Source organism: Apodemus sylvaticus, chromosome 1 (assembly GCF_947179515.1).
Source record: "Apodemus sylvaticus chromosome 1, mApoSyl1.1, whole genome shotgun sequence".
NCBI lineage: Eukaryota > Metazoa > Chordata > Mammalia > Rodentia > Muridae > Apodemus > Apodemus sylvaticus.
The window spans coordinates 126,398,084-126,419,698 of NC_067472.1; the positions used below are offsets into that span (position 1 = coordinate 126,398,084).

Genomic DNA, 21,615 nt, shown 5'->3' on the forward strand with positions numbered 1-21,615 from the left:
CCATACTGCCTCTTGCAGGTGAACCATGGAGTTTGATGTTATTTACAGGAATTCCTGGCAATCTCCCTTAATTTTATGCTGCTGTCAGAATAACCAAATGATTCTGTCTGTAGCATCTCTCAAAGATTTCACAGATTTAAGTCATCTAAGGATGTAGAAGACGACATACCTTGGGCTCTCAAGGGATCTTTTTATATGTTGGAGTCCTTGGGAAAAGAGAGTCCCAGCATACCAGAATCTTTACCAGCTCTTTCCCTCTCACCCTTTCTGTTTGTTATGTAGAGTAAAATTTACATGAATTTTTTACTGCATTCTTGTCCAGTGGGTGATTATTCACCTCTTTTTGGAATATACTATTTTTTAATTTTGGATCTTCAGCTAAAACTGCACTCAGATAGCTTTGTGTCCTCATTGTGACCCGTGGGATTTGCCTTCTTGCAGCTCTTTTACTTGGGACTGTTTACCCTCAGTGTCACTAACAAGAAAATTGGTTGCTATTTTATTAAGCCAAACCCTGAAACCTGATGAAGAGGAAGGGCCAGGTTCATAAAGATTGGGAAGGGAGAGCAGCGTGAGAAGAAAGCACTAAATATCTTAGTTTAGATTATGATAAATATTGTGGTTTTGGGTTAATTTAACTGCTGATAGAATTTTAAAGAAAAAGGATACATATAGAAAAAACACTGTTTAAAGGTCAGCACAAGTCGTTTTTCTTTAAACTAGTAAAATTCAGCGGTATGACCCTTAGGAGAGACTGACGTGACAGAGTATGGAAAGCAAAAAACAGTCCCAAATTGGAAAGACATATTTAGATAAAACAAAAAGATGACAGTATTTATGTGATATCAAAAGGGATTGTCACATATCTTGTAACCTGGGTTTACAAGTGTTTCAAATAATTAACTTCATGTGCTCATCTTCATTTAAAATTTTTAATGATAGGGCACTGGAAGATCAGAATTAGGTTCCCTATTAAAATATATTATAGAAAATCTTGACTGTAGTTAGGAAATTTTTGCTGGATAAGAACTTGCTAAGAATCCTGCCTGGGGCTTCCGGTCTCTGCCTCTGAATTGGAAACAGCCTCGGCCACAGTGCCTCGTCTCCAAGCAGTGCAGGAAGCCAGCTATACACCCAGAGGCCAGCTAGGAAGAGGCAGCTTGCACTGGTGAGTCCGGCCCTACAGAGCGGAGGATCCAGTCCGGAAGCCTCTGGCAAGAGCCTTCCGGTCTCCACCTCTGGATCAGGAACAGCCTCGGCCACAGCACGCAAGCTAGGAAGAGGCAGCCTGCACAAGTGAGTCTGGCCCTGCAGAGGGGACGAGCCGCCTGCACAGCCTGCATCCAGAGCTGATTGGGGCCACAGAGGTACACACCCAAATATAACTACAAGAGAGTGGGTCTTGGCTGTCATCTTAGCTTCTGTGATTGTGCAACAGATTGGTAGGCAGGTTCCACCAGAGTAGAGGATCACTTGGGGCACATCACACCAGGGCTCCACCTGCACCCAGGAACTCTGCAGCATCACACCAGGGCTCCACCTGCATTCAGGAACTCTGCAGCACCACAACAATTTGTGCCAGGAGAAAGCAGCTCACCCAAGGTTGCTGAGATAGGCCTACAGGCACACACACAGGAGGGGCAAGTTCCTGCCGGTGACAGCAGGCTCAACTAAAACCAGAGATAATCTAAAAGGCAAACGTGGGAACGTTACCAACAGAAATCAAGGCAATATGGCACCATCCGAACCCAATTCACCCACAACAGCAAGTCCTGGATACCCCACACACCAGGAAAGCAAGATTTGGATTTAAAATCACAAGTCATAATGCTAATGGAGGGCATCATGGAGGGCTTCAAGAAGGACATAAATAACTCCCTTAAAGAAATACAAGAGAACACATATAAACAGCAAGAAGCCCTTGAAGAACTAAGGGAAAACACAACACAGGTGAAGGAATTAAACAAAGCCATCCAGGATCTAAAGAAGGAGGTAGAAACAATAACAAAATCACAAAGGGAGACAACTCGGGACATAGAAAACCTTGAAAAGAAGTCAGGAGTGATGGATCCAAGCATCAACAACAGAATACAAGAGATTGAAGAGAATGTCTCAGAAGATACCATAGAAAGCATTGATACAATAGTCAAAGAAAATGAAAAATGCAAAAGGCTCCTGACCCAAAATATCCAGGAAATCCAGGACAAAATGAAAAGACCAAACCTAAGGATTATAGGCATAGAAGAGAGTGAAGATCTCCAACTGAAAGGGCCAGTAAATGTCTTCAACAAAATTATAGAAGAAAACTTCCCTAACCTAAAGAAAGAGATGCCCATGAACATACAAGAAGCCTACAGAACTCCAAATAGATTTGACCAGAAAATAAATTCATCCCATCATATAATAATTAAAACACCAAATGTACTAAACAAAGAAAGGATATTAAAAGCACTAAGGGGAAAAGGTCAAGTAACATAAAGATAGACCTATCAGAATTACACTGGATTCCTCACCAAAGACTATGAAAGCCAGAAGAGCCTGGGCAGACATCATGCAGACCCTAAGGGAACACAAATGCCAACCCAAACTGCTATATCCAGCAAATCTTCAATTACCATAAATAGAGAAACCAAGGTTTTTCATGACAAAAACAAATTTACACAGTATCTTTCCACAAACCCAGCCCTTCAAAGGATAATGAATGGAAAACACCAACAAAGGGAGGGAAACTACACACAAGAAAAAGCAAGAAAGTAATCTCCTTTCACCAAACCCAACAGAAGATAACCACACAAACATAAAAATTACATCAAAAACAGCAGGAAGCAACAATCACTATTCCTTAATATCTTAACATCAATGGACTCAATTCCCCAATAAAAAGACATAGACTAACAGTCTGGATTCGTAAACGAGACCCAATATTTTGCTGCATACAGGAAACGCATCTCAGTGTCAAAGACAAACACTACCTAAGAGTAAAAGGCTGGAAAACAGTTCTCCAAGCAAATGGTCCCAGGAAACAAGCTGGAGTAGCCATTCTAATATCACATAAAATAGACTTCAACCAAAAATCATCAAAAAAGATACAGAAGGCCACTTTATACTCATTAAAGGAAAAATCTACCAAGAAGAACTCTCAATTTTGAACATCTATGCCCCAAATACAAGGGCACCTGCATTCGTAATGGAAACCTTACTAAAGCTTAAAGCATGCATTGCACCCCACACAATAATTGTGGGGGACTTAAACACCTCACTCTCTCCAATGGACAGATCAGGGAAACTCAAACTAAACAGAGTCACAGTGAAACTAACAGAAGTTTTGGACCAAATGGACTTAATAGGTATCTATAGAACATTTCATCCTAAATCAGAAGGATATACCTTCTTCTCAGTACCGCATGGTATCTTTTCCAAAATTGACCATATAATTGGTCACAAAACAGACCTCAACAGATATAAGACGATCGAACTAATTCCATGCCTCCTATCAGATCACTATGGAATAAGGGTCGTCTTCAATAGTAACAAAAACAACAAAAATCCCACATACACATGGAAGCTAACAGTTCTCTACTCAAGGAAGAAATAAGGAAAGAAATCAAAGACTTTTTAGAACTCAATGAAAATGAAGGCACAACATACCCAAATTTATGGGACACAATGAAAGCAGTCCTAAGAGGAAAACTCATAGCTCTGAGTGCCTACAAAAAGAAGCTGGAGAGAGCATACACTAGCATATTAACAGAACACCTGAAAGCTTTAGAACAAAAAGAAGCTAATACACCCAAAGAGGGGTAGAAGGCAGGAAATCATGAAACTGAGGGCTGAAATCAACCAAGTTGAAACAAAAAGAACTATACAAAGAATTAACAAAAGTAGGAGCTGGTTCTTTGAGAAAATCAACAAGATAGATAAACGTTTAGCCAGACTAACCAGAGGGCACAGAGACAGTACCCAAATTAACAAAATCAGAAATAAAAAGGGTGATATAACAACAGAAACTAAGGAAATCCAAAAAATTATCATATCCTACTACAAAAGCCTATACTCAAGAAAACTGGAAAATCTGGATGAAATGGACAATTTCTTAGACAGATACGAATTACCAAAATTTAATCAGGATCAAATAGACCATCTAAACGGACCCATAACCCCTAAAGAAATAGAAGTGGTCATTGACAGTCTCCTAACCAAAAAAAAAAAAAAAAAAAAAAAAAAAGCACAGGACCAGATGGCTTTAGTGCAGAATTCTATCAGACATTCAATGGAGACCTAATGCCAATACTCTTCAAACTATTCCACAAAATAGAAACAAAAGGAACATTACCCAACTCGTTCTATGAAGCCACAATTTCATTGATACCAAAAACACACAAAGATCCAACAAAAAAGAGAACCTTAGACCAATTTCCCTTATGAATATAGATGCAAAAATACTCAATAAAATTCTTGCCAACCGAATCCAAGAGCACATCAAAACAATCATTCACCACGATCAAGTAGGCTTCATCCCAGGGATGCAGGGATGGTTCAATATATGGAAATCTATCAATGTAATCCACTACATAAACAAACTCAAAGAAAATACCCACATGGTCATTCATTAGATGCTAAAAAAGCATTTGATAAAATTCAGCATCCATTCATGTTAAAGGTTTTGGAAAGAACAGGAATCCGTGGCCCATACCTAAACATAATAAAAGCAATGCACAGCAAACCAGTAGCCAACACCAAACTAAATGGAGAGAAACTTGAAGCAATCCCACTAAAATCAGGCACTGGACAAGGCTGCCCTCTCTCTCCATATTTATTCAATATGGTACTTGAAGTTCTAGCTAGAGCAATTAGACAACACAAGGAGGTCAAAGGACAAATTGGAAAGGAAGTCATCAAACTATCACTATTTGCAGATGATATGATAGTATACTTAAGTGACCCCCCCCCCCCAAAAAAAAAAACTCCACCAGAGAACTACAGCTGATAAACAACTTCAGCAAGGTGGCTGGTTATAAAATCAACTCAAGCAAATCAGTAGCCTTCCTATACTCAAAGGATAAACAGGCTGAGAAAGAAATTAGGGAAATGACACCCTTCACAATAGCCACAAACAATATAAAGTACCTTGGTATAACTCTAACTAAACAAGTGAAAAAGATCTGTATGACAGGAACTTCAAGTCTCTGAAGAAAGAAATTGAAGAAGACCTCAGAAGATGGAAAAATCTTCCTTGCTCTTGGATTGGCAGGATTAATATAGTAAAAATGGCCATCTTGCCAAAAGCAATCTACAGATTCAATGCAATCCCCATCAAAATCCCAACTCAATTCTTCATAGAGTTAGAAAGAGCAATTCTCAAATTCATCTGGAATAACAAAAAACCCAGGATAGCTAAAACTGTTCTCAACAGTAAAAGAACTTCTGGGGGAATCAGTATCCCCGACCTAAAGCAGTACTACAGAGCAATTGTGTTAAAAACTGTATGGTATTGGTACAGTGACTGGCAAGTAGATCAATGGAATAGAACTGAACATCCGGAAATGAACCCATAGAATTATGGTCACTTGATCTTTATAAAGGAGCAGAAAAAGTCCAGTGGAAAAAAGATAGCCTCTTCAACAAATGGTGCTGGTTCAACTGGAGGTCTGCATGCAAAAGAATGCAAATTGATCCATTCATATCTCCTTGTACTAAGCTCAAGTCCAAATGGATCAAGAACCTCAACATAAGACCAGACACACTAAAACTAATATAAAAGAAACTGGGGAAGACCCTTGAGGACATGGGTACAGGGGAAAATTTCCTCAACAGAACACCAATAGCTTATGCTCTAAGATCAAGAATTGACAAATGGGATCTCATAAAACTGCAAAGTTTCTGTAAGGCAAAGGACATTGTCAAAAGGACAAAACAGCAACCAACAAATTGGGAAAAGATCTTTGCCAACACTACATCCGACAGAGGGCTTATATCCAAGATATACAAAGAACTCAAAAAAGTAGACTCCAGAGAGCCAAATACCCGCCTTAAAAAATGGGATACAGAGCTAAACAAAGAATTTTCACCTGAGGAGTATCGAATGGCTGAGAAACACCTAAAGAAATGTTCAACATCCTTAGTCATCAGGGAAATGCAAATCAAAACAACCCTGAGATTTCACCTCACATCAGTCAGAATGGCTAAGATCAAAAAGTTAGGAGAAAACAGGTGCTGGTGAGGATGTGGAGAAAGAGGAACACTTCTCCACTGCTGGTGGGGTTGCAAGCTGGTACAACCACTCTGAAAGTCAGTCTGGCAGTTCCTCAGAAAACTGGGAATGATACTTCCAGAGGACCCCGCTATACCACTCCTGGGCATATACCCAGAGGATTCCCCAGCATGTAATAAGGATACATGCTCCACTATGTTCATAGCAGCCCTATTTATAATAGCCAGAAGCTGATAAGAACCCAGATGTCCCTCAACGGAGGAATGGATACAGAAAATTTGGTATATATACACAATGGAGTACTATTCAGCCATTAGAAACAATGAAATTCATGAAATTCTTAGACAAATGGATGGAACTAGAGAACATCATCCTAAATGAGGTAACCCAGTCTCAAAGAACACTCATGGTATGCACTCACTGATAAGTGGATATTAGCCTAGAAACTTGGAATACCCAAGACACAATGTACATATCAAATGGTGCCCAAGAAGAAGAAGTGGTCCCGGGTCCTGGAAAAGCTCAGTGCAGCAGTGTAGGGGAATACCAGAACAGGGAAGTGGGAAGGATTGGATTGGGGAACAAGGGGAGGGAGGAGGGCTTATGGGACTTTCGGGGAGGGGGGATCCAGGAAAGGGAAAATCACTTGAAATGTAAATAAAGAGTATATCGAATAAAAAAAAAAAAAGAATCCTGCCTGGGGACCCGGAAAAGAGAAGGTTAAAATTTCTAGAAATAAAGATTCTTTTTTAAAAAAAATTATACTTCCAGACAGTGGTGGCACACGCTTTTAATCCCAGCACTTGGGAAGCTGAGGCAGGCAGATTTCTGAGTTCGAGGCTAGCCTGGTCTACAGAGTGAGTTCCAGGAGGAAACCCTGTCTTGAAAAAACCAAAACCAATATGTATGTATGTATGTATGTATGTATGTATGTATGTATGTATGTATATAAACACACACACACACTAAAGTATAATAAAACAAAACCTAACACATAGGCTTGTTAGCAAGCAAAAGGAATAGGGCCTGAGAGAAGGCACAAAAAACAGAGACAAGAAACATTTATACTCACAGGAATCCACAAAAAACTAAACCAGAAATCCTCATATACTCAAAGGGCCTGGTGCAAACCTGTGCCTCAGTCTTTGTGAGTTAGCATGAGCTTTAACATTGTGATTTAGAGGGCCTTTTTCTCCACCCTCTCTGGCTCTTACATTCTTTCTGCCTCCTCTTCCACAGGGTTCCTTGAACCCCAAAGGGAAGGATTTGATGGAGACATCCTGTTTGGGGTTGAAGTGTTCCAAGATCTCTCACTCTCTAATGTCTTCCTGTGGGCCTCTGTATTTGTTTCCATCTGTTGCAGGAAGCATCTTCTAACTTTCCATCTCTTATGATGGCTGAGCAACACACTGGTGTGCAAGTATAGCAGGATATCATTAGTGTTATGTTTGAAACCCAGGACAAATGATGGAGATGCCTATTTAACATATATTGGACCTGGCCACCAGGTTCTCCCTGCAGTCCCCCAGTCCTTGCATGTTAAAGGGCCCTTCTGGCTGGCATGCCCTACCTTAGAGCTGGGCTGCTCTTTCCTATATACTCCAACCATTTAGGTTTCCTGCTTGATCTCTTTGTACCTTTGGGCATCTGGCTGCTGTACCTGGATCCTTCCTCCCCTCTTCTTCCAATCCTCCGCTCCCTACATAGCATAGATCATTCTAGTCATGTTCACTCTGAATTCTCCAGGTAATGTCTGCCTCTGACCACGATCTCCCTTTTATCTACAGTAAACTTTCCACCATTGCCCTAGCATATTTTATAAGCAGGACAAGTAAGGTTTCATGGCTGGGTTGGTGTTTACATTTCTTATAGCAGCATGCAGAGTACCTTCATGTACCAAAGACACTGGAACACTGAACTTAAGGTGTAGGCACCAGTTCAATGTGTTGTCTTCAGCAATAAGGCCTTGCCATCAGTTTGTGGAGAACAACCTGTAATCTTGCCAACAGCCCGGGCTGTTTGGAGATTCTCCTAGGACGGCTTTAGCCAATAACTTAGATGTAACCCAATCCTGGTACTGGAAGCTTCATTTGACAACAAGAGATATCCAGTTAGGACTCTGTCCCCATTATTTGGCAATTTATATCACCTTCATATATGTAAATATTCCAAAAGCTTCTACTGTATTAGGTTTCCGTACTACCCCTCAGATGGCCTTTAATGTTAGCTCTCTCCCCAGTTCCCTCCCTCATCCCCTGCTATCTCCCCACTTGATCCACCCTGTTTCCACTCCCTTCCCCATTCTATGTATTCCATTCACTTTTCCTAATGAGATCTATCTGTCTCCTCTAGTCCCCTACTTTATAACTTACCTGATTCTTCTGATTGTAGCTTGGTTAGCATTCATTTGACTTCTGATATCCACTTCTAAGCAAATACACAGCATATTTGTCTTTCTGGGTCTGAGATACCTCACAGTAATTTTTCTTTTTTTAGTTCTATTTATTTGCCTAGAAATTTCATGATGCCCCTTTTAAAACAGCTGAGTCTCTAATGTGTAAATGTACCACATTCTCTACACCTATTCTTCTGTTGAGGGACATCTATGTTATTTATAATTCCTGGCTACTTTGAATAGAGCAGCAATGAACATGTTTGAACAAATGTCTCTGTAGGAGAACAGAGTGTCCTTTGGGTCTAGAACCAGGACTGGTATAGCTGAATCTTAAGGTAGATGATTCCCATATTCCTGATGAACTGCCACACTGATTTCCATGGTGGCTGTACGCTTCCATCAGCAGTGGGTTAGTGCTTCTCTTACTCTACATCCTTGCCAGCGTGAACTGTCACTTGTCTTATTGATCTCAGTCATTCTGAGTGGTGTAAGATGAAATCTCCCAAGTTTTAATTTGCATTTCTTAATGTGCACGCTAGCTTTATGTCAACGTGACAGAAGCTAGAATTATCTGAAAGGAGGGAACTTCAACTGAGAAAATGCCTTCATAAGATTAGGCTGTAAGTCATTTTCTTAATTAGTGATTGACAGGGAAGGGTCCACCTCATTGTGGGATAATACTATTCTTAGGCTGGTGGCCCTGGAATATTATAAGAAAGCAAGCTGAGCAAGCTAATAAGTAACACCCCTGCATGCCTTCTGAGCCAGCTCCTACCTCCAGGTTCCTGCCATTTGAGTCCCTTCCCCTGACTTCCTTTGATGATGAGCAGTGATGTGGAAGTGATAAACCCTTCCCTCCCCAGTTTGCTTTGATCATGGTTTCATCACAATAACCCTAAGACAGCTGAAGATGTTGTACATTTCATCAAGCATTTCTCAGCCATTTGAATTTCTTCTTTTGATAATTCTGTTTAGATCTGTACCCCATTTTTATTTGGGTTATTTATTTTCTTGATATCCAGTTTTTTATTTCTTTATATAATCTGGATATTAACTCTCTATCAGATGTGTTGTTGGTAAAAATCTTTTCCAGTTCTGTAGGCTATCACTTTGTCTGAATGACAGTGTCTTTTGCCGTTCAGAAGCTTTGCAGCTTCATGAAGTCCCATTTATTAATGTTGATCTTAATGCCCGAGCTAATGGTGTTCTGTTCAGAAAGTCTTTTCCTGTGCCAATGAGTTCAAGGTTATTCTCCACTTTCTCTTCTATTAGGTTCAGGTTTCTGGTTTAATGTTGAGGTCTCTGATCCTTTTGATCAAAAGATGAGTTTTGCAGGGGATAAGTATGGATCTATTTGCATTCTTCGACATGCAGGTATCCATTTTGATCAGCACTATTGGTTGAAGATACTTTTCTATTTCAGAGCGTATTTCTGGTTACTTTATCAAAAAGCAAGTGTCCATAGATGTGTAGATTTATGTCTGGGTCTTCAGTTTGATTCTGTTGAGCAATGTGTATGTTTTTGTGCCAGTATCATGCTGTTTTTATTACTATAGCTCTATAATAAAACTTGAAATCAGGGGTTGTGATACCTCCAGAAGTTCTTTTGTAATTCAGGATTGTTTTAGCTATCTTGAGTTTTTCTTATGAAGTAGAACATGGTCCTTTCAAGATATGTGAAAAATTGTGTTGGGATTTTAATGGGGCCTGTGTTGAATCTGTAGATTGCTTTTGGTAGACTGGTCATTTTTACTATTATAATCTTACTGACCGTGAGCATAGGGGATCTTTCCATCTTCTAATACCTTCTTCCATTTCTTTTTTCAATGTCTTAAAATTTTTATCATACAAATCTTTCACTTGCTTAGTTAGAGTTACCCAATAGTTTATATTCTTTGAGGAGAATGAAAAATTATTTCTCTGATTTTATTTATTTCTCTGATTTCTTTCACAGTATGCTTGTCATTTGGATATAGGGCTACTGATTTTTGTGAGTTACTTTTGTATTCAGCTAAAAATGGATATCAGCTGAAAAGCTTGTTGAAAGTATTTATCAGCTGTAGGAATTCCACAGGGGGAATTTTTAGGGTCGTTTATATATATTATCATATCACATATGCATCAAAGATACTCCATCCTCTTCCTTTCCAATTCGTATTCTCTTGTCTTATTGTTCTAGCTAAGACTTCAAATACTATATTGAATAGGTGTGGACAGAGTGGACAACCTTATCTTGTATCTGATTTTAAAAGAATTGCCTTGAGTCTACTCCCTAGCTCTGCAACAGATCACTTGCTAAGGCCTCCCTTTTCCCCTACCCTCATCTCCAGTAGCTCACACAGATCTTCCCCTCGTAACCATATCTCTGTTGCTTTATCCTAGCCCCCAACTCCAGCAGGCACTTCCTGGGAACCCATAGGCCTCTCTGATCAGGGAAGCAAGTTGACAAGTTGACTAACTGCAGATCTTCACCTATCCCTCAGCTCCTCCAAAACCAGTCTTAGCCCCAGCTCTGCAGCAGACCACCTGCTGTGCCCCCCCCCCCCATCTCCAGTGGAATAAAGATTGTCTTCTAGTTAACTCAATTTAAGGCTAGGGAGGAGGGGTCCTTAAATGCTGGCAATTATGACTAATATACAGAAAATAATTCTTGTTACATTTTAAAAGTTGTAAGGGTAAGGAGATGGATCAACAGGTAAGAGTCCTTGCTGTACAATCATGAGGACTTATGTATACCCTTAGAAACCACAAAAAGACAAGTGTAACAAGTACCTGTAACCCAGCATGGGGGGATGGGCAGAGGGATCACTATATCCTACCCTTCTCCCCAAATTAGAGATCCTGCCTCAAAAGAGTAAATCAGAACCACAGAGGAAGACACCCAGTGGCCTCCTGGCCTCTACAGAGTTGTGCATGGTCATATACACAGAAAAAGAGTTGTGAAGAGCTAAGTGTGGTAGACGATACCTGTAATCTCAGCACTCAGAAAGCTCAGTTTGAAGCCAGTGAGACCTACAAAAAAAGAACAAAACATCTCAGAATTGTAATTTGTCGATATTCTTCCTAATTTTAAACATCATGTGGAAATATTAGCTTCACAGTAGTGCAAGAAAATCTTAAAGTTCAGAATTAATTAACGTCATGACAGGAAAACATCCATTTTATTTTAAATAGCAAAATATTTGCTTATCTTACACACCATAGTGATTCTATTCAGACAGCTGACAGAAAGCACTCTGATCTGTTCCATAATTTACTTTGACTCTTTGAATTTGATTACTGTCTTTTAAACACTTGTGAGTTTCCAATTACTATAAAAAATATTTCTAGGGGACTAGAGAGATGGCTTAGTGGTTAAGAGCACTGACTGCTCTTCCGGAGGTCCTGAAAATCATGAGAGCCTGAGTTTAGACCCTGGTGAAGTAGAAACAGGCAGCTAGATCCCTGAAGCTTGAAGCATTGGCTGCCCAGCCTAGTGGAATTAATAAGCTTCATGTTCAGGGAGAGACCGTGTCTCAAAAAATAAGGTGGAAAGCAATTGAAGAAAGGCACCTCTGTTCTCCTTGGGCCCGTGACATGTGTACATGCTCAGGTGCAAAGCCAAGGTATGGCCCATAGAAAATTTCTCAGGTTGATGGTAGTAATGATTACCTATAATTTTATTTATTGAGCACCTGGTGTTAGGGATTCTAAACTACCTTTCACTTTATAGTCACAGCAACAATATGTGTCATGTGAAGAGAAGAAGAAACTGAGTTGAGTAACTAGCCCAAGATCTCATAGCCAGTAAGTGACAGAGTCATGACTTGCACCCATAGAGAAAGATCATGGCCAACAGATAGATTTACCGTGTTACTAAATCTTTAATTTCAGAACCCCTCATATGATTGCCAAGGTTAAAAATGTTCAAATTACCTTTGGAAAGCTGTATTATAACTAGAAACCATTTCTATATAAGCACATTGGGAAACTGCTGATGATGTCTCATAGCTTATATTGTTATTATAAACAAATATTTATTTTTGTAATTGAACAACATGTGTCTCTGAAAAGATGGGAAGTTCAATCATTAGAGAAGACTGTGGGGCTGGAGAGATGGCTCAGCGGTTAGAGCACTAACTGCTCTTCCGGAGGTCCTGAGTTAAATTCCTAGCAACCACATGGTGGCTCACAACCATCCATAATGAGATCTGACACCCTCTTCTGTGATATCTGAAGACAGCTACAGTGTGCTTGCATATAATAAATAAATAAATCTTTAAAGAGAGAGAGAGAGACAGAGAGAGAGAGACAGAGAGAGAGAGAGAGAGAGAGAGAGAGAGAGAGAGAGAGAGAGAGAGAGAGAGAGAGAGAGAATGTAATCCCGGCATGCAAGAGGCAGAGGCTAGAAGATTGCAAGTTGCAGGAAGGCCTGGGCTACATAGTAAGTTCCAGGCTAGCCTCAGCTACAATGTAAAACCTGTCTCGACAGTTACAAAAAAAATTAAAATAGCATGCTTATAAATAATTCCAGGTAGTTTCATGTTGTTGAGTCATGATATGAGGAGATGAATGATCATTTTTAAAAATAATCTAAGAAATTCAGGCCTTCTCCTATCTGAAGTTTTCAGCCTCAGTGGTACAAAAGATCTGATAGGTCTTCAGAAGAGCTGACTTGTTTTTATTTTTTTTAAACCCCAGAAATGGCTCCGATACATAACTAGGAATGACATATGCATCAAAAAGCTATAGAATCTGGACTACAGGATCCCTGCTCCCACTGACTGAGGGACCAGGAATCTACTCTTGCAGTGTTAGCATTGACTGCAGATACACATTGAGAAAGAAGAACATAAAAGGCTTCTGGGACAACCCCTACCTCCACTCTAGCCCACCCCTAAAAAAATAACAGCCTAGAAAGGAAGCCATCAAAGAGAACTTAAAAAAAATCGTGTGGGAATGCTGAGGTGTAGCTCTCCACAGTTGATGGCTTCTGGCAGGGAGTGCAGGTGGAGACGGACCCAGCTTCTCTGGGGGACCAGCCATTACAAGGTTGACCATATATAAGAAGTATATGGTGAACCCAACATGGACTTGGATTTTTTTTTCTTTCTTTTTCTTGTTTTTGGAGGTGGGAGGATGTGAGGGAAGAGAGGCAGATATGGGAGGACTGGGAGGTGAACTCAATTGGGGGCATGATATGAGATTCCCAAGTAATCAATAAAATATTATGTTAATGAAAAGATCATGGATGAAACTGGAGAAGTATTAATAAAAAGTACAACATTTGTTTCTCTGTTATTTTATTTCACTAGAACAGATTTCTAGGAGTAACTCTTAAGTCAAAAGAAATGAATAGTTTGGGCTCAATAATTATTATAATGGGGATAACCAATTTACAGTTTTAAGTAGGCCAAATAGGATGCTTAGAATAATTTTGTTAGGTTTGAGAAAAAAAAGCTATTAGAATTTTTATTATACTAATTTTATTTTGAAATTAGCAATAAGTTATCAAAACAACGTTTATGTGTTTATAACATTATTTCATAACTGAATTTATTTTTAATAGATTGATGAACTCCCAGAGGGAGCTGTGAAGCCTCCAGCAAACAAGTACCCTATCTTCTTTTTTGGTACCCATGAAACGTAAGTTAACAAAATAGCTTAAATTTTCAATAACTCTAATTTGACTACACTAGATTATATACTTAACTGTGATCTATACAATTCTGTATGTTGTTAATCATTATATCCATTTAAAAAGTTCCAAACTTAACATATTTTTATTAATAAAAGGTTTATTATTTTTGCATGTTTTAACAAAATATATAACAGAAGCAATATTAAGAAGAAAATGTTTATTTTGCCTCATGGTTTTTTGAGATTTCAGTTCATCATAGCAGAGCAGGAATGATGGGGTCTGTATAAGAAAGAATTTTTGGTGATGGGTTTTTACATGGTGAACTAGGACCTGTAGAAAAGGCAAAACAGGAACAGACATAGGCATAGCTTAAAAGATCCATTTCTATTGGCCTGTCATTCAGGCCTCACCTTGTAAGACATCACAGCTTCCCAAAATAGCCTCACCATCTGGGGACTGCATGTCCAAACACAGGAATAGGGGAAGCATTTCAGATTCAAGCCATAAAATAAGTTTTCAGGCATAGAAGTCTTGATTACTGAAAGCACATCTTTGCTTCTGTTTCTGTTTTAAGTGTTGGCTATCACCCGCAGTCTCCTTTCAGGACACTTGTAAGTCCCTGGAGTGGGACACTTAGCATTCCTGGTAACCCCTTTTGGAACTGTGTATTTTCTCTTTACAGAAGCGTCTTCAACTCATTTTGTATAGGACAGAGTTATATGTTCTCTTAAACTCTTTCCATTTTAGACCTATCACAGATGTACTGCCTTTTAAAGGTTTTCTAATTATGTCTGTTAATATATAGATTAAAGTAATATAGACATGTATTTCCTTCTTCCACGATATTACAGAAGTGCGCACAGGTAGAGTGGATAGACAGATTTGCCAAGAACTCAGTGTCCTTTGTCAGACCCTACCAGTCCTTGGTATTACTCTTGTGTACTTGTTTGTGAGAGTCTCACTATGTAGACCAGGCTGGCCTTGAACTCACAGAGATCCCCCTGCTTCTCCCTCCTATGTGCTGGAGTTAAAGTCACTTGCCTTCACGCCCAGCTTGTTTGCTTATTTCTAGAAATTAACATGCTTCAGTTAAACGTTCATGGCCCAGGGATAGGGAAGGAGAGGAGTGAAAACCAAGGACTGCCTCATACGGAAGTGGCAAGAAGGGCTCCTGGACCCCTCTGCTCTCACTCATCCTGTGCCAGGAGCCTGGTCATGCGGCCGCACTGGCTGTGTGTGTGTGGGAAGCTGGGAAACAGCCTCCGGCCAAGCAGTTCTGAAGTGTAGGAGAGGTCATCTGTTCATGAGAAAAGAGAATGACGCTGGGACAGTTGGCCGTCCTGCCTCACCTCGACTGTATCGTTTATTTTCATTTGAATGGTGGCAGAATTTGACATGAATCCTAGCTTGCTATTTCTTCCATTCTACCTTCATTCTGGTCTTGAAAGCACTGGGATAAAGTCCTAAAGACAGATTTTTTTCTTATGTGAGAAATAATTGTGTACTTCCAGTAAATAAACATTTCGTAAACATTTTTTGGTATTGTTTTGAGTTTGGCTTAATTATTTTTGTTTGTTTTAGGTTGTTTGTTTGTTTTCGTGTGTGTGTGTGTGTGTGTGTGTGTGTTTTGCTGGACTAGCTGCAAGTCCTCAAGCAGGCAAGGACTTTACAACTAAGCTATACCCAAGCCCTGTATTTTCATCTAATAAAAATTGTATGTGCCTTTTCTTCATTAGGTACCTTAACCCATAGTTACTTTCTATGCATAGAGTCAATGCTTGCAGGAAGTCAAAAGCCAGCGTACTAATTCCTGTTAAGTTTCCTTAAAAATGAACTGGCTTTATACAGTGTCCACTTTTTTTCTCATGTTCATATTGTTTGTCAAATAAGGCTTTGGCATACCTACACCTCAATAATTTTCATTAGTTCTTGGTTTTGTGTTTTGATCACACTCATTTCACCTCCCCCAATTCTTCCTGGACCCCATACCTTCTATATCCACTCAACTATGTGTTCTCTCTCTCTCTTTCTCCCTCTCTCTCTCTCCCTCTCCCTCTCCCTCCCTCCCTCTCTCTCTCTCTCTCTCTCTCTCTCTCTTCCCTCTCCCTCCCTCTCTCTCTCTCTCTCTTCCCTCTCCCTCCCCCCCCCCTCTCTCTCTTTTCTTTTGGTGTTTTGGATTTTGGTTTTTTCAAGACAGGATTTCTTTGTATAGCCCTGGCTGTCCTGGAACTCACTCTGTAGACCAAGCTGGCCTCCTAAACTCAGAAATCCGCCTCCCTCTGCCTCCTAGAGTGCTGGGATTACAGGCATGTGCCACCACCGTCGGGTGTGTTATCTCTTTTAAACTGCCAATAGCAATTCGTCTTGGATGTGTGGTCTTCCTAGAGTATGACAGACTACCAGGGCTACTTCCTAAATGCATTAGGAGTTTGTATCAGCATGCTTAATATAAATAGATCTGTTAGTTGTATTTTTTTAATCAACTGGACAGTGTGAGAGATTATTGCTATACCCTGTCAGAAAATGGAATTTATGAATTGCTGTTAACATGTTGACTGGAAGTTTTCAGTGTCATCTTTTGCTGATGTCTAAATTCCTATCTCTAGGTCACAGCCTTTTTAAATAGAATCATCTTCTAACTCCCTAGTTGATATCTTCATTTAAATGTCTTAACTGGGACTTTAGATTTTAAACCTAACAATGAGCTTTTCCCCAAATATTTCCTCCAAAAGAAAAATCATATTTCAGTAAATAACAACTCCAGCTTTCTTATTTCTTATTCTGGAACCTTAGATATAGCCTCAAATCCTCTTTCTCTATGAAAAGTTCTTTCCTAAGAATGAATTCTGGACTTGACTATTTTCTTCACCAACGATATTGTCCATCCTGGCACAAGCTGACAGTATTACTTTACTTTAGTAGCCTTCTGTTACTTCTTACTTACATCCTCCTTCCTAACCTTTACGTGGTTTCCAAAACCAACATCCAAAATGATGCTGTTGACACATCACTTAATACCTTTGCAGTGACCTCTAGGACCCTAAATAATCTGTGTTGCTAACCTGTTACCTCTCTGTCCTTATCCCACACTGGTCTACTGTTACTCATTTCACTCTAGCCCCCTGGCCTCTTTGGTGTTTCTCAGACACGTTATTCTTTCCCAGTACAGCACAGATGGTTCCTCAACCCTCTTGTAGAGGCTTGATCTGTTTTTATGTATTTTAGTACTAAGGACAGGGTCCGGGGTAAGGGGTAAGTAAGACCAGTCCTAGAAACTAGAGAATCTGCTCTTAAACTCAAGAGAAGCTATGTGACTGTGCCTCCTGGTTATTTCTGATTGGTGAATAAAGATGCCTACAGCCTCTAAGTGGGCAGAATTGAGATAGGCAGGGCTTGGTGTTCTGGACCATGAGTGGGAAGAGAAGAAAGTGGAGGGAGGAGAAAGATTCCTAGGGTTAGGAGTCAAGAGTGCATGAGTGTGAGCGCTGGCCAATTGGAGTTAAGAGCAGCCTAGATAAAACTTAGTAAGGAATTGGAATTAAGAGCAGCCTAGATAAAACAGGAATAACTTGGGGTTATCTATAGAAAATAGATTTTAGTAGCATAGATGATAATTATCTGCTCAGCTATAGAGCTGATTAAGGCTTATTGTAAATAATAAACGTTGTGTGTCTTTTAACCAAAAACTGAATGGTCAAAGGTGGGGTAAAAGTCCCGGATTGGAAAAAAAAATCCCGGATTGGGATTAAATATTTTCTACAACTCCTCCTTTTCTTATATGTTCCCTTTCTGGTGATGTCTTCCCCAATCTTCATAGCTAAAATTGTAAAAGTCATCCCTAGTCTATCCATCTGTGATCGCTAGTTTAACTGTCAGTTTGACACAATCTAGAATCACCACAGAAAGTTTCAATGAGACGTTATCTAGACTAAGTTGGTTTATGGGTATATCTGTGCAGGTATTTCTTAATTAAGTTGAGATAGACTCATCCACACTGACAGCACCATTCCCTGAAATGGATTCTGAGGGTATGAGGGAGTGAGTACAGCATTATGTCATTACACTCTGCTCTTGGCTGTGGATTTAATGTGTCTAGCTGCTTCAAATCCCTGCCACCCTGACCCCCCCTACAATGATGGCTGATAACCTAAATTGTAAGCTAAATAGATCTTCCTTCCTTCCTTAAGCTTTTTTCAAGGTAGTTTTTGTTGTCCTTTTTTTGGTGTTTTTCACTTTGAGTCCCACTAGTTGTCCCTCTCCCAGTCACCTCCTCCACAATCCTTTCTTCCACTCCCTCTCCTTCTCTGAGAGGGTGGGGAGCCCCCTGGGTATCCTCTCCCACTTCAGGGTGCTATATCACAACAATAGGAAAAGAAACTAAGATAACTTCCTTCCTTTCTGAATACACAAAATACATGCTTTGTTTCCCATTTTAATCTATTAGCACCTATACTTCATGAAGGCAGCAATGGCTGTGCCTTATTCTCTATTGAATTCCAGTACAACTGCAGCAATGTCTGCCACATTATAGGTGTTTGATTGGTATTTGTTAAATTAATAGATACATAAACCTTAGTTTTAAATGTACGTCTCCAGGGTGTCAGCTAAAGAGAGCCGCTGAGCTTCTCTCACTAGATTTAGATCACAGATAACGATGCTAGAGTACAGCAGTGTGTTAGCTACAGAACTTAACTACTTTTTAATGGTTACACTTAATTTAGATTAAGATTTAAATTAGATACAAATCTGTATACCTCTGGTTTATTCTCCCCTCCCGCCCCCACTGATGCCCAATTTACAGAAATAATACTGGCTAACTATTCTAAAGTATTATACAGAATGAAATAATTTTTATCCCAGTATTTAACTTCTTACTGTAAATCTCACAAACCCTTACTCACACGTAAGGTTAGCATAGATACTAGTGTAACCGATGATAGGAGCAGTCAGAGTAAGTAGCTTCAGTTAGACATGTGTGACTAGGAATCAGTGTCAGACAAAGCATATTGTATATTAATATAACGTCAAAATAGGACAGTCCAGAGTTGGTGGCTTACACACTCAGAGACCCATTTTAATTGCCTTGAAATATGATTCTAAAGCATCTTATAATATGTGCTTAACCCACAGGATTTGTGTATACTTTAAATATGTTTATTGTAATGTGCTCTGACATCATGTTTGATCCTGATATTTAGAATACTTTGTATTTGAAGATCAGCATGTCAGTTCTATTTCTATCTATCCCTGCAGTGCATTTCTAGGTCCTAAAGACCTTTTCCCATATAAGGAATACAAAGACAAGTTTGGAAAGTCAAACAAACGGAAAGGATTTAATGAAGGATTATGGGAAATTGAAAATAATCCAGGAGTGAAATTTACTGGGTACCAGGTAATAGCTTGCATCACGGTCTCTTGTTGTGTCTCATTCTTTGCTTTTAACTCCTATGCACCTGTGTAAAGTGTCCTTCATGTTAGTACTAACCTTCCATTCATTTGAGGTCAGAGTTCTTCTTTGATTAAGTACCAACCAGCTTTTGCTCAGGAGAACCTGAGTTAAGTGGACATTGAAAATTTGACTTTGGCAGTCACTTGAGTCATTAATTGAATCAGGATTACACACGCTGCTAAGGTTAGCTTCAATATCTTGGCTTCAAGCAACCCTCCTACCTCAGCCTCCTAGTAGCTGAAATTAGATATATGTGCCATTGTACCTGGCTCTCATAGTCCTTTATTCTGAAAATGTTAAAAGTAGGCCAACGTCTTTGAAATTAAAACATAGCTTTTTTTTTCCAGTTTGTATACCTGCTCTTTTTTTTTTTTAAATGTAATTGGCTATTTTTTTTCCTTAGACAATTCAGCAACAGAGCTCTTCAGAAACTGAGGGAGAAGGTGGAAATACTGCAGATGCAAGCAGTGAGGAAGAAGGTGATAGAGTAGAAGATGGAAAAGGCAAAAGAAAGAATGAAAAAGGAGGCTCAAAGCGGAAAAAGTCCTACACGTCAAAGGTCACTGAACCCTCCTACTGTTACTGTGTCCTGCATATGCACTGCCGCTTTCGGATTGGGCTGGTGGGAGGGAGGTGTAGCTCCTTGGCAAAGTATGGCCTAGAACCCGTCATTCAGCACCACTCCCCACCCCCACCCCAACACACACTACAAACCTTGGAGGCAGCGGTGTACCCAGGAGAGAAAGCCAAAACTGCTGACTTCTCAAGGTTGACTGGCCCTGAAAGTGTGTGCTTAGTTGACGGAGGAGGGTAAAGCATATAGGCTGAGCCAGACCCTGAACTGGTTGTGCAGGAGTGAGGACATTCAACTCCATACAAAGGGAGAGGGGAGATTTTTTAAATTATTTTAACTATTTATTAGAAAGTTAATAAATAAATGTAAATTGTGAAGGGGGTTCTGAAGGAAATGAATGAGACCAAGAAAACACACACTAGAAAAGTGACTAGACCTTTCTGTAAAGGTGCAGCTTATGCTGAAGACTTGAATGAAGGGTGAGGGAGAAGAGTCCTGTGTGGCAGATGGGAGGGAAGGAGCAGGAGACATGAGAAGGCAAAGATCTGAGCCGCACCCAAACTCAGCGTAGGCGTGCCCAGATCCTGAGCACAGAGAGATAGGTACTTGCTGCATAGGCGGACTTATAAGCTGTATCAACGAGTTTGGATTTTATTACAAAGGTAGCATCAGTGACACGGTGATTTACTAAAGGACTGGATCTGTTTTATGGTATTTCCGATATGCAATAAAAAAAAAAGCATGATATTTGTGAAAATGTTTGTCCCATAGACACTAAAAGTGAGATAAGTGGATCCTTGAAGACCTAAGGTTCAAGATTCAGTAGAGTCTATCACATGATTGAAAACACGAAGAAATTACTTCTATTTAGGTTCTCGTATTTAGTGGATGGGTATATTTAGAAATCATCTGAGAAAACAAGTACTTCTCAGAGAATTAAAATTTTATTTTGGCAATCTTTAAAATCCACCTTACTAACATACAGGTAAAATTGTATGCATTTCCTATGTTCCTAATTGTGTTATTCTCTGTGCACCTTATTGATTACAAACATGATGGCTGGACCTGAGCTGGGCGGTGGTGTCACACGCCTTTAATCCCAGCACTGGGAGGCAGAGGCAGGCAGATTTCTGAGTTCGAGGACAGCCAGGGCTACACAGAGAAACCCTGTCTTAAAACAAACAAACAAACAAACAAAAAGATAGCTGGGGCTGGAGAGATTGTTCAAGTGGGTCAGGTGTCTCGTACACAAGCAGGAGGACCAAGGTTAGATAACCTAGCACCCACCCAAACTCCGGACCCACATGGCTGTAGCTCCTAAACTGGGCACGTGGGTGAAACAAGATGTGATCCCTAGAAAGAAAGG

The 21,615-nt window shown here is 39.9% G+C and overlaps 1 protein-coding gene across 1 annotated transcript in view; it reads left to right on the forward strand.

Moving 5' to 3' along the window:
- The window catches only part of Hdgfl3 (HDGF like 3), a 60,749-nt gene that overhangs the window by 22,420 nt on the left and 16,714 nt on the right, over positions 1-21,615 (forward strand). Inside the window, exons 2-4 of the mRNA XM_052159607.1 lie at positions 14,155-14,231; positions 19,480-19,618; positions 20,079-20,234. Of these exons, the coding sequence (XP_052015567.1) occupies positions 14,155-14,231; positions 19,480-19,618; positions 20,079-20,234 (372 nt within the window). The remainder of the gene's footprint in view (positions 1-14,154; positions 14,232-19,479; positions 19,619-20,078; positions 20,235-21,615) is intronic.